The sequence below is a fragment of the Clarias gariepinus genome, chromosome 14, assembly GCF_024256425.1.
Source record: "Clarias gariepinus isolate MV-2021 ecotype Netherlands chromosome 14, CGAR_prim_01v2, whole genome shotgun sequence".
NCBI lineage: Eukaryota > Metazoa > Chordata > Actinopteri > Siluriformes > Clariidae > Clarias > Clarias gariepinus.
In genome coordinates, this window is record NC_071113.1 from 8,844,881 (window position 1) to 8,859,859 (window position 14,979).

General features: G+C 38.8%; 1 protein-coding gene across 1 annotated transcript in view; it reads right to left on the bottom strand.

Moving 5' to 3' along the window:
• The window catches only part of pcdh15b (protocadherin-related 15b), a 244,070-nt gene that overhangs the window by 89,750 nt on the left and 139,341 nt on the right, over positions 1-14,979 (bottom strand). Inside the window, exon 20 of the mRNA XM_053511130.1 lies at positions 6,473-6,778. Coding sequence (XP_053367105.1) covers positions 6,473-6,778 — 306 coding nt within the window. The remainder of the gene's footprint in view (positions 1-6,472; positions 6,779-14,979) is intronic.

A 14,979-nucleotide genomic window follows, 5' to 3' on the forward strand; every position in this document is an offset into this window, starting at 1 on the left:
TAGTGTTGTTAAAGAAGCAGCCTGAAAAGAGATTTTCTTTCCTGACTCTGGTTCTGATTTGATCAATACATCCTTTCTTGCTAACTCTTTGATTCCAGATGTAGATTTATTGTCTTTACAAGCTTCAGAATGATTCCTCTTTTTGGCAAGCTCAAGGTGCCTACGTTGTTTCTGATAGTTTATGGTATTGTGCTGATGGTTGTTTGTGCCTGCCATCTCATTGTCTTCCGTTTCTCGTGCGTGAGTTCCATGGTGTTACACATCGCGCGCGAAGGGGGGTTAAGGAAGATATGAAAGAACTCTTTTACATAGCTAACATGCTTGGAACAATTGATTCATTAATATCTAGATGCTTGGTGTGTGCTCAGAATACGTTTAAATATCTTCTGGTTTTGGTAGACAAGTTTTCTAGGTGGGTGGAAGCTTTTCCGTGTGCTCGAGAGAATGCAAAGGTGGAGTCCTAGTGAAAGAAATAATATCTCGTTATGGCGTGCTTTATGCTATTGACTCAGATAAAGGAACACGTTTTACATCACAGGTAACACAGAATTTGTGTAAATATCTTTCACTGTCCTGGCATTTTCACATTCCTTATCATCCACAGTGATCAGGTATAGTAGAAAGGAAAATTGACTAAAGCAATGCAAACCATGGGGAGTAAAAACTGGGTTGATCTGTTACCTGCTGTTCTAGCTGAAATAAGAATGACACCATCAAAAGACGTGCACATGTCACCATATGAAATTATATTTGGCAGACCCTTTCCCGGGCCATGGAGGAAAGGTAAACCCGCGATAGGAACAACTGATCTTGATGTACATATTGCTGAATATTCTGCTGCTCTAATAGATACTCTAACTAAACATTATGAACAAATTGCTAATGTGACTTTAATACCCTCAACAAAACCCACACATCCTTTTAATGTGGGAGATACTGTTCTGGTAAAATCTTTGACCCCCAGAAAACTGGGAGATTGTAAATATGACGGACCAGCAGAAATAATCGCAATTACTCGTATTGCTATCCTAACTGATCTTTTTCCTCAGTGGATCCATGCTACTAGGCTGAAGAGATGTCCTGTCGGCGTGAGACCAAAAGATGAATAAATGCGTGTGTATTATTATCTTTCTGTCTGTGTGATTTTTGTTTCCTAGACTAAAGACGTGCTGCAGTGATGTCCAACCCATGACATGACCTTGATGGAGTGACGTGACACAGAGGGATCGCCTTGGATTGCCACGGGTCGACTTTACTTCTGCTATTAGTGTACCATTCCTGGTGGTGTCTTAGCGCCTCGTGAGGTGGGACGAGTGCAGATTGGGCGTGCCCGCACTCTGAGCACTGTAGCGTCAAGAAAGGCAATAGTTCACCACTAGTAGTTATTTATGAGTTTGACATTGTGAACAAGGTTTTTCACACACACGAGTTTGCACTCAACCTGTCATGTTTCTGTGTATTTTTCGCTGTGTGCAAAATTCTTTGTATGAGTATGTTTCAGGGTATGTTCCTGCGCCGTGTCTGATGGCCTATTGTCCGCCGGCGACTTCTTAAAAGCTCTGAGTTTTATTCAACGATGTTTCTTATGAATAAAAGGGGGGAATTGTAGGAAATATTTAATTCTTAGTGTGTTTCATGATATTCTGTGTGCATGAGAACAGAGTGATTTTCTTCCTGTTCTCACGACATAAGCTGTGCTTTCAAAAAACACATCCTATGGAAGTTTATGTTAAAGGTCGTAAAACTGTTGAACGCTCGTAAATGCAGAGCTACTCCTAAATTTATGTACTTCCTTACCTTATCTGTTAAAAGCATTCCAGACTGGATGTAAACATTCCCACATCCACCTTTTCTTTGGTTCTTTGTGTGTGTGCGTATATATACTCCTGTCTCCCACAATAAACTTTGAACGTCTCACTGAACACTGACTTGTGTGCTTCATTGAGGGGTTCCCTGAGCTCAGGCGGGACAGCAGAATACAGGCGGAGCACTGAGTAGACCAAAGGGGGTCTACCAAAATTCAAGAAATCCTTACAGGCAGTCTATATAGCCAAAGTGTGGCCTGGAAAATGACCACGTATACAGTTTTGTACGAAAGTCTTGAGCCCTCACTTATTTCTTCTCATGCTTCTTTTTAAAGAGCCAGGCTATCTCGTCTTTTAATGTTGTCTCGAGGAATAGTTCTCCAGGCATCTCAAAGGACTTATTGTCTCGGTCAAGTTTTTGGATCCAGAATCATTCAAGATAAAAAAAAAAAAAGCATCTAATTCAAGGCATGAACCAGTGAGAAACGGGTGAAGATGATGACAGATGATCATGATGTTGATTAGTATACCAGTGATGCTGAATGCTAAATGGTTGGAACAGACGAGAGGGGGAATGAGGTTGCTGCTGAGGTTGTTACAAAAAAACAACCACTTCCTCGAAAACTTTTCACGTCTTTAACATTTTTCTTGGAAATCACTATATATTTTTTCTTTTTTAAATGGTTTTGCTGCATTAAGCACATGATGCACCTTACAATAATATTTCTAAAAAGAAATGTAATTAAAGAAATAAAACTACCGCACTCGAGACGTGTTTCTGTGCTAGAGACAGTAGATAAATGCATTCTATAAATTAAGCTTTGGTGCTTTGCTTCGTTTGGTTACATCCACTATCTTGTCCTCTAATCAAGATTTCTGAACTTTAGTATACCAGTAACTAAAATAATTACGACCACCGTATATATATTGTACGATCTGAAGCTCCTTGAAGAGGCCTCATGTGGTACATCCCTGTAAATCGTCAATTACTGTACCGAAGTAAAAGTGAACCCTGTAGAGGAGAAGTCTGATGGTGCATTACAAGCTGAAGGTTTTTTTTTTAAATTGATTATAATGTTTCTCGTGCTCTTCAGCAGTCTTTGTAATTAAAAAAGGTTTTGTGTGCAACACGTTTTTCTTGTCCTGATTTTCTGCCAGTGAAAACATAATCAGTGCATGAGTTTGTGGTATTCTTTTAAATTAAAACGTAACCCACACAGTATTGAGACTAAATTGCAGTTTTACATTGCTGCAAACACAACTGCAAGCTAATTTATTCGGGGTTTTTTTTTAACAAAATTCACACCTAAAACACTTTTTGTCGTGTATGTGCTTTTTACTGTAACTCCCTTATGACCCAATAAACAATGTATGAGTGTTGACGTGAGTCAAAAATTATCTGCATTTTTTAAAAAAACATCATAAAAATTCTGTTGGCCGAACTGTCTTATCGGTTCAAGGCTATTTTCTCACTCCTGTGCAGGTGTGAACGTATTACATTACGTCAGTTCATTTGTAACTGCGGTGCGAGCAAAAATGGTTTCCCCACTTCTAATTTGTACAAAAGAAGTGCAGCTTTCAGTGATTCGTTTTTCGTGGTCTGAGGGTACACACGGTGCCGAAACAACTCACAGAATAAACTAAACTAAAGTGTTTGGATATCTGCAAAAAACATGTAGACTTATTCTAATCAATGTGAAAGTTTCTCAAAGAGAATCATTACTGGTGACGAGACATGGATTCATCACTATGAGTCTGAGAGTATGGCTCGGAAACATCCCCAATCGCCGACCGAGAAAAGGTTAAAAAGACATCAATATGTTGGAAAATTGATGCTTATTGTTTTCTGGGATTCTCAAGGGCCAGTATTGGAACATTATCAGGAAAAAGGTTCAACAATCAACAGTGCTCGATACAGTGGGACGCTTATAGAAGAGCTAAAGGCTAAACTTTGGATTATACGAAGAGGACTGCTATCTAAGGGCGTTGCGATTTTGCATGATGTGCAAACTTCTGTCCACAATGGCGACACTTTGGAAGAACTTCGTTTTGAGGTGTTAGTGTCCTTCTTATAGTCCTGATCTCGCTCTGTCAGACTTTCACCTGTTTGTCACTGTATGATGACAAAGAGTCACTTCTGATGAAGCAGTGATAAAGACAGCTAGGACGCATTCGTTGCTCGCAGCTCAGCCTAACACATTTTTTATAATGAGGGAGGGAATGCGAAAGCTTGGTGACAGATGGACAAAGTGTGTTAAAAAGCAAAGAGATTAGGTGGAAAAATGATGTATTTGTCTGTTGTAAAAATGACTTTAAAGTAAAAGTTATTTCTACAGCCAGAGTGCGGATAATTTTTGACTCACCCTCATACAAAATATTTATCCTCATGTAATTCCACAATTACATGTAAAATCCACAAGTATTTTTTCCTTTTTTCTTTTTTTTTTAAAGAAAAAATCTTAAGATTTCTCATAACTACCAATATGGAGATGTATCTCATTTTGCAGTCAAACTATTCACATAGTAAATTACCAGAGTAGCCGGTGGGACACGACTTATTAACATGTGGAAGCTCTTAATTTTCTCATTCCCTAATGATACTAACTCTTGGCCATGCCTTAATGACCTCATTCCCATACATTTCCCATACACGACATGGCCACTCATTAAGATCTCATTCGCTCATATTAATAATTCATGGCTGTGCATTTATTAAAGCAGCAATTCACCATATATACAGCTTATAAAATCGTACTTAATTAAGACTGAGGTTTTAGCCCAAATCCTGGTATATGTTCATAAAGTACAGTATCATAGCTGCCCATCTGATCAATGTCAGTCGCAACGGTCTAGATTTAGTTCTTACTTTAAATACAAAAAAGCATTACCTTTTACATAAGAGACATCATGTGATTAAGACACTACATAGTAGCACTGTGGGTTAAACAACAAAAAAAATCATTGTGATTTCTAGAGGGCTTCAGATGGGGAAGCACAGTTTTGACAATGGGGTAAAGTATCGGTGCAGCTCAAAGAAGAGCTCAGAAAGTCAGGAACCGTCAGTGTGTACGTGTGTGGAAGAGAGAGAGAGAGAGAGAAAGAGAGAGAGAGAGAGAGTGAAGAGCACAGACACAGACAGAATGGCCACTAATCTCCGAGAGAGAGATAAGACTGTCAGCATGGCCTCCCAGCAAGTGTCATTGGAGGTCTGTCACTGATGGAATGATAATTTTGTCACTGCAGTGTAAGAAGCAGCCCTCACACATATATATATATACACACACACACACATGGGGATTCTAGCAATTACACACCCGTGATAGCTTTCAGCTGATAAGACCAGATTCATGCTCTCAGATGAGAAAACATTTCAGAACAACGGCTATGCGATGATGAAGTAATGAGATAAAGAGCGCAGATATTCCAACACCGCGTCGACGGGAATGGCTGAAATTCTGCACGGAGGAGAGAGAAAATCTCTGGTTACAAAGTCAGTTTAAATTCGTATTTCTAGGAATGGGCCACGATCTGATACTAGCCTGAAACGCTGGATCAGTATCGGAGAGGATTTGGAAATCTGGCCCACGTCCAAGGTACAGTAGATCTGAAGCACATTACCGTCAAGGCTGTGACGTTTCTCATAACTTCGTTACACACAATCGTTCTAATCTTGATTAGAGTCGGATTATCTGTCAGATTAAGATCAGTATCAGGTTTTAGACCTGAAAAAGTGGGTTTGGAACACAGAATGCAAGAGGTGTTGTATTGTATATGCATGAAAGAAAAATAAACTTCAAACAGCCCCTTTAAAAAAAAAAAAAAAGAAGAAGTTAAAAGTCCGAAGGCACTAACTGGAGCATGGAGGAAAGCTTTAAAAGAAATAAACTTTAATAGACAGAAGAACAATAAAATTGATTTGAAGGTTTAAAGCAAAATCGAAAGCCGTCTACACCGCTTCTCTCCAAAATCGACTTGTTGACATTTGATCCTTGAATGCGTTTTTCTTTTTTCTTCCATATATATATATATATATATTTTATATATATATTTATATATATATATATATATTTTTTTTTTTTTTTTATTACCTTATCTTGAGCCTTCAGGTAGCACAAAGCTGTCTGCCCAGGGAGGGCTTTGATCTTAACGCTTTACAGCTTTCACAGATCTAACGTTTCCTATCTGCGGTCAGAGAACAGCCATCATTTTATTTGGTCACTTTCAAACAGAGTAGTGTGTGTGTGTGTGTGTGTGTGTGTGTGTGTGTGTATGTGTGTGTGTGTGTGATCGTTAGCAGCAGTGAAATGCGCTAGCTCGATGTGGATGCTACAGGAGGAATAAGTCACAAGATGAATATACACATGTAGACCACTTAGAAGAAAACCTCTGATCATTTATGCAATTTGTTTTGTTCTGTTGGCCTGATTTGATCACCACACTTTACTTTTAAGGTGAGAAGAAAAGCACGAAACTAAGCTGGGTGAGTTACAAGCTTCGCTTAGTATACTCCTGCCTGTCACGAACTGGGATCTGACGACAGTTGACACGGACCCAAACCAAACAAAACCAACATGATGAGCTCGCATTAACAGGGTAGACTGGGATCATGGAGGTGTGTGTGTGTGTGTGTGTGTGTGTGTGTGTGTACGCATGTGTTAAAAGCTCACGGTAAGGTTCAGGATGGTCATGTTGGGTGGGTTATTCTCAGGCAGGATGACGCTGTAGGACGGCTGGGAGAACACCGGGCTGTTATCGTTGATGTCCAGCACTGTGACGGAGAGTGTGACGGACGTTCTGCGGGGATCCGGCGCCGCATCCGATGCTTCCACCACCACCTCATAATGCTCCCTTTGCTCTCTGTCTAGAGCAACTGCTGTCCAGATGCTTCCATTGGCGCTGATCCGGAACAGGTCGGAATGGCTCAGCAGTCTGTAGTGCACCTCCCCGTTCAATCCCTGGTCAGCGTCCATGGCCTGTACACACATACACACAGAAGGAGGCGAATACATCATCAAAAGATCATCACCCATCCAGATGTTTACACGAGCAATCATAAATGTATTATTCGTAATATTTCTCTTTATTTCGCAGAACTGTTTAATTCCCTATGGTTGTTTGATGAATATTCTATAACAGCAGCTCTGACACTTACGCCAGCGGCAAGGCAAAGCACAGATTTCTATTAATGTGCTTCTTCGAATGCATTATCATATATTTTTTTATCGTAAAAGATAATTCACAGGGACTTGTACTCTGCCTGGCCAAAAAAATGTCACTGTTTTATTAGGACCTGGAAGGATCGCTCTGAACCGTCAGCTTCGTGCGAGAACGATTATGTATGTCTGTGATCGCTTGGTGAATCTGCATATTAAAAAGACAATTTTTAATCAGAAAATAAAAGTTTTCTGTTTGTTTAATGGAGCATTATCTAATGATCTGATGAGTCTAGACTAACCCCATATATCCAAAGTGATGCACCCTCACATTCAGGAAGTCAACCATGACCATGTTATCACATCAATAGAGTTTTTCCTTCTCTAATGGCACATCAAATAATTCTCATCAAGTTGGGGAAAAAAGGATTGCTAAATCATATTTTTATTCATTTTTCACACGATTTGGCCACAACATGGCACAATGTAATTAAAGTTAAAGGCATTCTAATGGCGTTAACTGAAGTGAGGGAGCAATGTATTAAAGATTAATGAACACCAGGAATAACTTGTTTCATGGACATTTTAATTATTATATAATAAATAATAATTGTTTAATTAAGACATGATATTGTTGTCATTCATTCATTCATTTTCATTCATCTTCTATACCGTTTATCCTGTATACAGAGTCGTTGGGGGACTGGAGCCTACCCCAGGAGACTTTTGGGTATAAGGTACGGTACACCATGGCCTATCCATCACAGAGCACAGAGATATCGCAGGTACAAACACACACACACAGACATGCTCGTTCACACACTATGGGCGATTTGGGGAATGCCAGTAAGCCTAATTGATGCCAATTTCCACAACAGTTTCCATATTTTCCATATTTGTCCAGCCATATTTCCTAAGTTTTTTAAAAAGATTTCTTATATTTCATATTTTTTCTATATTTTATTCTTATTTTATACCATAAGGTTGGTCTCATTGATAATCTTGCTTTTACGAGCGGTCGTATACGCATTTCACTGCATATAATACTGTGTATTACTGTGTATGTGACTGTATATGGCCTTGGGAGAAACTGGATGACCCAGAGGAACCCCACCAAGGATGCAAGCTTCATGCACACAGACCCGAGCTCGGAACCGAACCCCATCTCTGGAGGTGACTGAACTTGCCCAGGATGTCCCAAGAATCAGTTTGGTCCATATACAGTACTGTAAGTAATGAATGGGTCACATACTGTGCTATAGCTTTCTCAGTGGACTGATCAATAAGAGCAGCAGCATCTCCGCCCGCCCGCACTGAGCCACACGGGTGCACAGGGTTAAACATTGACATGTGTATAGCACCTGAGCTCTCTCCCTACCGCCCTTCCTCAGCCAGGCAAAATTGTCCTTGAGGACTTTTTAAAACAATGTAGGTATACCACACATAAAGTCCTTTCCTTCTGACATACTCTAAGAACTTGCTCTGCAGCCTGGTTAGGATTTAACGGCACCAAACTTTTAGGATTTTAGGACAATAGAGTGGCAGCACTATTCATTCAGTATTGTTTTTAGTGCTTGTACTTAAAAACAGCTCATTGGCAAGCAAGCAAAAGAGCCAGTGTGTTTCCCTGATAAGACCATGAGACTGCCTACTGCCATGAATTATACAGCAAGGCAGAGAGCGTACACAGGAGCAAGCTTGCACACACACACACACTCATTTATTTAGTTTTGTGAGGACATCTGTTGACATCGTGATTACTAATTCATGCTTCGTCTACGCCTAAACATAACCTGACCTTAACCTCAGCAACCGAACGAAAATTATTTACCCATGTGAGGACAGCTGGTACTATCCTATAAAACACGTGGTTGTCTTAATATCCTTGTGAGGAAAATCCAGTGACTTAATAATTTATGTAGTTAAACAATGTAGTTAACAGTGGATGTAAGAAGCATACACTGCTACAGTGGATATAGAAAGAAATATCAAAGCTGTAGGTGTTGTTGACGTATAAAAAAAAAATGACATCAAAATAAATCATGGTAGACTCAGATCAATCTGTGACATGATCTTTCTGCAGGTGATGAAGACATTCCACAGGTTTTTGATGGGATTTAGATCTGAACTCCGGCCATTTTAAAGCCTTCTGTAGACATTTCCTTTGTTGACTTGGGGTTGATGGTTTGAGTCGTAATCGTTCAATAAAATGACATTTTTCATCATCATCGTCAGCTTTCTAAGAGAGACCTGCATGTTTTGTACCAAAATAGATATTAGGAGATATCAATACTTCCTTCTATCCAGCTTAGAGCCCCAGTCCCAGCTGAAGAGAAACAGTTCTGCAGCATGGTGCAGCCACCACCATGCTTCAGCGTGTGTGTTATGTTCTTAGGACTATACGCCATCTTGATTTTAGTGCCAAAAATATTCTTTAAAATGGGATTTAAAAATGTCTACCATTGTCTTGGTTTGGAAAGACTAACGTGGAATTGGACATGTTTATTCCTGTACTTGCCATGTATTTCTGAAGCTTCTTTAATGTTGCTAAAAGTCTTTTAGCAGCTCTAGCTTTAATGTAGGTGGGAGATCTTGTTCTTGGTAAAGTTACCGCCCTGCTCCACTCTTGCATCTTGTTTTAACTCCTTTTTTCAATTGAAAGCATGGTCAGTATGGTCCAAATTAAAGCGCATTAACTGTTAAAAATATTCTCTATACGGTACTGTGCAAAAATCTTAAGACACCCATCCTTTCTTATTATTAAATTTAGTTTAATTCAATGTTGTAGATACAATTAAAGAGAGGGGAACAAATACCTAACTGTGACAGGATAAATATAGCATAGTATTATAGGCAATATGAAAATAGCTTGTTTATATAACAACCTCAACAGCAACCTAATTTCCCCTCTCGTCTCTCAGCATTCAGAATCACCAGTATACTAATCACTGGCCTGATCATCTGTCATCTGCACCTGTTTCTCACTGGTCCAAAACTTATGTTAGATGCTTTTTATGCTTAAATGATTCATAGGTCACTATGTGGCTTAACAAACAAAAAAAGATTCTTCTGAAACTGCTCAGGTACAGGGACTAGACTGAAAATCAGAGACAAAAAAGTCCTTTACAGAGCTTGGAGAACTATTCCAAGACTACATTAAAAATAGAAAAAGGTCTGGCTCTTTGGAAGCAAAATATAAAGTCTTGAGCCCCCAATTCTCATATATAAAAAAATATGAGAATTGGGGGCTCAAGACTTTTTACACTTTTTACTGTACAGTACAGTGGAGCAAAAAGGTATTTAGTGTAGTCAGCCACCAATTGTGCAAGTTCTTCCACTTAAAAAGATGAGAGAGGCCTGTAATTTTCATCATAGGTATACCACAATTATGAGAGAGAAAATAAGAAAAAAAATCCAAATAATCATATTGTAGGATTTTTATAGAATTTATTTGCAAATTATGGTGGAAAATAAGTATTTGGTCACCTGCAAACAAGCAAGATTTCTGTCTCTCACAGACCTGTAACAACTTTTTTAAGAGGTTCCTCTGTCCTCCACTCGTTACCTGTATTAATGGCATCTGTTATCAGTATAAAAGACACCTGTTTACAAAGTCACAGTCACACTCCAAACTCCACTATGGCCAGGACCAAAGAGCTGTCAAAGGACACCAGAAACAAAATTGTAGACCTGCACCAGGTTAGGAAGACTAAATCTGCAATAAGTAAGCAGCTTGGTGTAAAGAAATCAACTGTGGAGGCAATTATTAGAAAACGGAAGACATAGAAGAACACTGATAATCTCCCTCGATCTGGGGCTCCACGCAAGATCTCACCCCGTGGGGTCAAAATGATCACAAGAACTGTGAGCAAAAATCCCAGAACCACATGGGGGAACCTAGTGAATGACCTGCAGATAGCTGGGACCAAAGTAACAAAGGCTACCATCAGTAACACACTGCGTCGCCAGGGAATCCTTCAGTGCCAGACGTGTCCCCCTACTTAAGCCAGTACATGCCCAGGCCCGTCTGAAGTTTGTTAGAGAGCATTTGGATGATCCAGAAGAAGATTGGGAGAATGTCATATGGTCAGATGGAACCAAAATAGAACTTCGTGTTTGGAGGAGAAAGAATGCTGAGTTGCATCCAATGAACACCATACCTACTGTGAAGCATGGGGGTGGAAACATCATGCTTTGGGGCTGTTTTTCTGCAAAGCGACCAGGATGACTGATCCGTATAAAGGAAAGAATAAATGGGGCCATGTATTGTGAGATTTTGAGTAAAACCCTACTTCCATCAGCAAGGGCATTGAAGATGAAACATGGCTGGGTCTTTCAGCATGATAATGATCCCAAACACACCACCGGGCAACGAAGGAGTGGCTTCGTAAGAAGCACTTCAAGGCCCAGTCAGTCTCCAGATCTCAACCTCATAGAAAATCTTTGGAGGGAGTTGAAAGTCCATGTTGCCCGGCGACAGCCTCAAAACATCACTGCTCTAGAGGAGATCTGCATGGAGGAATGGGCCAAAATACCAGCAACAGTGTGTAAAAACCTTGTGAAGACTTACAGAAAACATTTGACCTCTGCCATTGCCAACAAAGGGTATATAACAAAGTAATGAGATGAAATTTTGTTATTGACCAAATACTTATTTCGCACCATAATTTGCATAATTTTCTTAAAAAATCCTACAAAGTGATTTTTCTTTTTTTTTTTTTTTATCTATTATAGCTAAGTTATACCTATGATGAAAATTATAGGCCTTTCTCATCTGTTTAAGTGGGAGAACTTCCACAATCGGTGGCTGACTAAATACTTTTTTGCCCCACTGTATCTGGATGAAGAGTTTTGCTAATTAACTAAAAAAATAGTAAAAAAAAAACTGGCTATGTGACAATGGTATTGAGCTTCTGGGTCCAGCACCTGGATCATCTCCAGACCTAAACACAATAAAAATGAACTGTCAGTTGATGGTAAAGAAGGCTGTAGTAGTCAAGAAACTGTCTTCTTTACATGGTCTTCAAAAAGCAATTGAGCAAGCATGGATTAACAAGTGACACCAAAGTACTGCAGACGTGGTTTTGACTCTGTGCCCAGCTGGATCAATCATGTTTTGAAGAATAAATGACTTTATACTAAATATTAATCGTTATATGGCAATTTTATTACATAAAATAATGAACAATTTTCATTATCTTGATGATTGTCATTATTTTAAACATTTGCATTTAAATAGCACTTTGTTCCAATACTTTTGGCCACTGTGCACAAAGTAGAAATGTTCAGCCCAAACTGGAAATGAGAAGAAGGAAAACTATGGTTTGAACTGGGCTGTACAATGTTATCAAGATTACAGTCCTACAGTTATTCATTTCTCTCTCTCACAAACATCTTAAAGAGATTTTATGGCGTAATTACAGAGGAATCCCAACGGTTTGTAGTTTTGTAAGGCAATTTCATTAAATATTGTCTTTTTTCCTGATGCTATAAAATCAATTCAGTCCTCAATTGGTTTAGTTTAAATAGCAATTTTACAGCCTTGAATATACAGTACTACAGGCATCACCTTTCCCCTAAAATGTTCACAGTGTTATTAATATTTGACAGCTCTGTCATAGTTCTGGAGAGTTATCCGGAGTATTACAGAAACTACAGTGTTGGTTTTTTTTTTTTAGGTCAAGAATAAGGTGAAATGTACATCTGGACATTCTGTAAGCTAGAATTATTTAGTGAAATCACCTGTTTTGTGCACAGGAAGAAATATACTGTAATACATGGCATATGTTGCTTAATATATTTGGCCACCACTGTACAGGGATGACTGACAGCTCTGCATGCACAATGTGAGAAATTGTCCTGGCTGTAGGAATTTGGTTAATGAGTGCAGTAAATCATTCATGTCACTTAAATGACAACACTGTAAGCAGCAAGGCAATAAATCTACTTAGGAAAAAAGAAAAGAAAAAAAAAACCCTGATGGCCTGCAACTGTGAAGAGGAAATATTTTACATTCTTTGACAAAAAAGTATTAAATGCAAAAGTATACATTCTATAAAACTTTTTTACATGGCTTCCCTACCTGTAACAAGAATGCACACCAAAATTCAGATGAGATAACGTTTCCAGACAATGGGATCACATACTGTATGGTTGGCATCTAAATATGTCATGCATACTACGTACAGTATGTATCTGACGTTCTAGTCTTTTTCTAACTGTATCTTCTTGGTGCGAGTCACTAGGCCACATGACCATAATGTGTCTGTTGGCCATACCCATGCTAGGAATTTAAAAGGTTTCTTAAACAAGTTAAGACACTATTTTAAACTCAGTAATTTTTTTTATTTTATTAAATTTTTTGCTTCTAGTGAAATATAAATCAAAGGTTATTTGAAGTATCTCTATATTGATATAAAAAAAAAGCCCAAATCCACTTTGCACCTTGGATTTTTTTTACCAACATGGCAATTTGGATTGGGTTATTTAGTTTGGTTGTTTGATTGTTTTTGTTTTGTTTTAATAAATAATAAAAAATGCTATAATCTTTTTAGATCTTTCTACTATAAATACTGAAAAAAAAAACAGAAAAAAAACCAAGAAGGAAATACAAAATAACTTATAAGAACCTACCAATGTTGTTCGTTAAACATCGCACAAACCATACTGAAATGTTCCCGGAACTTTATTCAAAAACATTCCCAGAACATGCAAAAAAACCTAGATAGTCCAAATGTTCTAGGAACTGAAAATCATAACATTCTAAAAGCACTCTACACTATGCTCTATGCTCATCTAAAATCATTAACTGGCCAATTACTGGCTTGGGTAGTCCAGTCCAAACGTGTCTTTATTTTTTTATTGACCTTATTCTGATTCAATTTGAGTTATTTATTATCCAGGCTCATGAAGTGCCTCAAATCTAACACTATTCAGGTAAAGTCAAAAATGAAACACATCTTCAGCCTAGTCTTATCTGAGGGGAGCGGCGCCCTGTGTGGTGTTCTGCTGCTGAAGCCCTTCTAGAGTGACATGTTGTACATTCAGAGATGCTCTTCAGCATGCCTCGCTTGTAACGAGATGCTATTTGAGGATCTGTTGCCTTTCTATCAGTTTGAACCAGTCTGTTCAATCTCCTCTGACTTCTGCCATTAACAAGACATCTGTATCCATATTCTGGATATTTCTCTTTTTCAGACTATTCTTTGTAAACCCTAGTGATGGCTGTGCATGAAAATCCCAGTAGGTCAGCAGTTTCCTAAATCAGCTCGTTTGGCACCAACAACTATGCCACATTCAAATGCACAGTGTAGTTTTAAAGGGTTAAAGGGAACTTCCCTTGACAAAATTCCACAATTGGATATTTATTGAACAATTATTGTTAAATTGAACAATGAATATTTATTGCAAACATATATATACTGTTGACAGGCATATAACTTTATAATTATTTGATTAATTTACAAGATGAATGGCGAAATTATCATTGTGCATTTTTTACAGATTTACTAGCCTACATTACATTAATTATTAATTCTTACTGTTTCATATTAATATAATGTCCGTGACGAGGTACAGTACAAAGACTGACGGGAACTTTTGCATGTCCACTTACGGCGAATTGATGACACCGCGCACAATTTTCCTTTAAACTAAGCAGTTTCTCTTCCTGGGTTTTGGAATTGTACTTAACATAACTGAAATACCCTGTAAAACACCTGTCTATACTGTATGTTTAAATGCATTGATTTGCCGTTCAAATCAGCACGTGGGTCAGCACGGTGACTGTCGCCTTGCACCTCCAGGTTCAACGTCCACCACCAACCCACCCCACCCCCCACCCCCCCCAACCCCCACCCCACCCCCCACCCCTCACCCTCCCTCCAGGTCTGTGTGCGTTAAGTCTGCAAGTTATATCTCCATGCTTAGTGGGTTTCCTGCGGGCTCTCTGATTTCATCCCACAGTGCAAAGACATGCAGATTAGGTGAATTGCTGTCCCCAAATTGTAAAGTGTAAATGA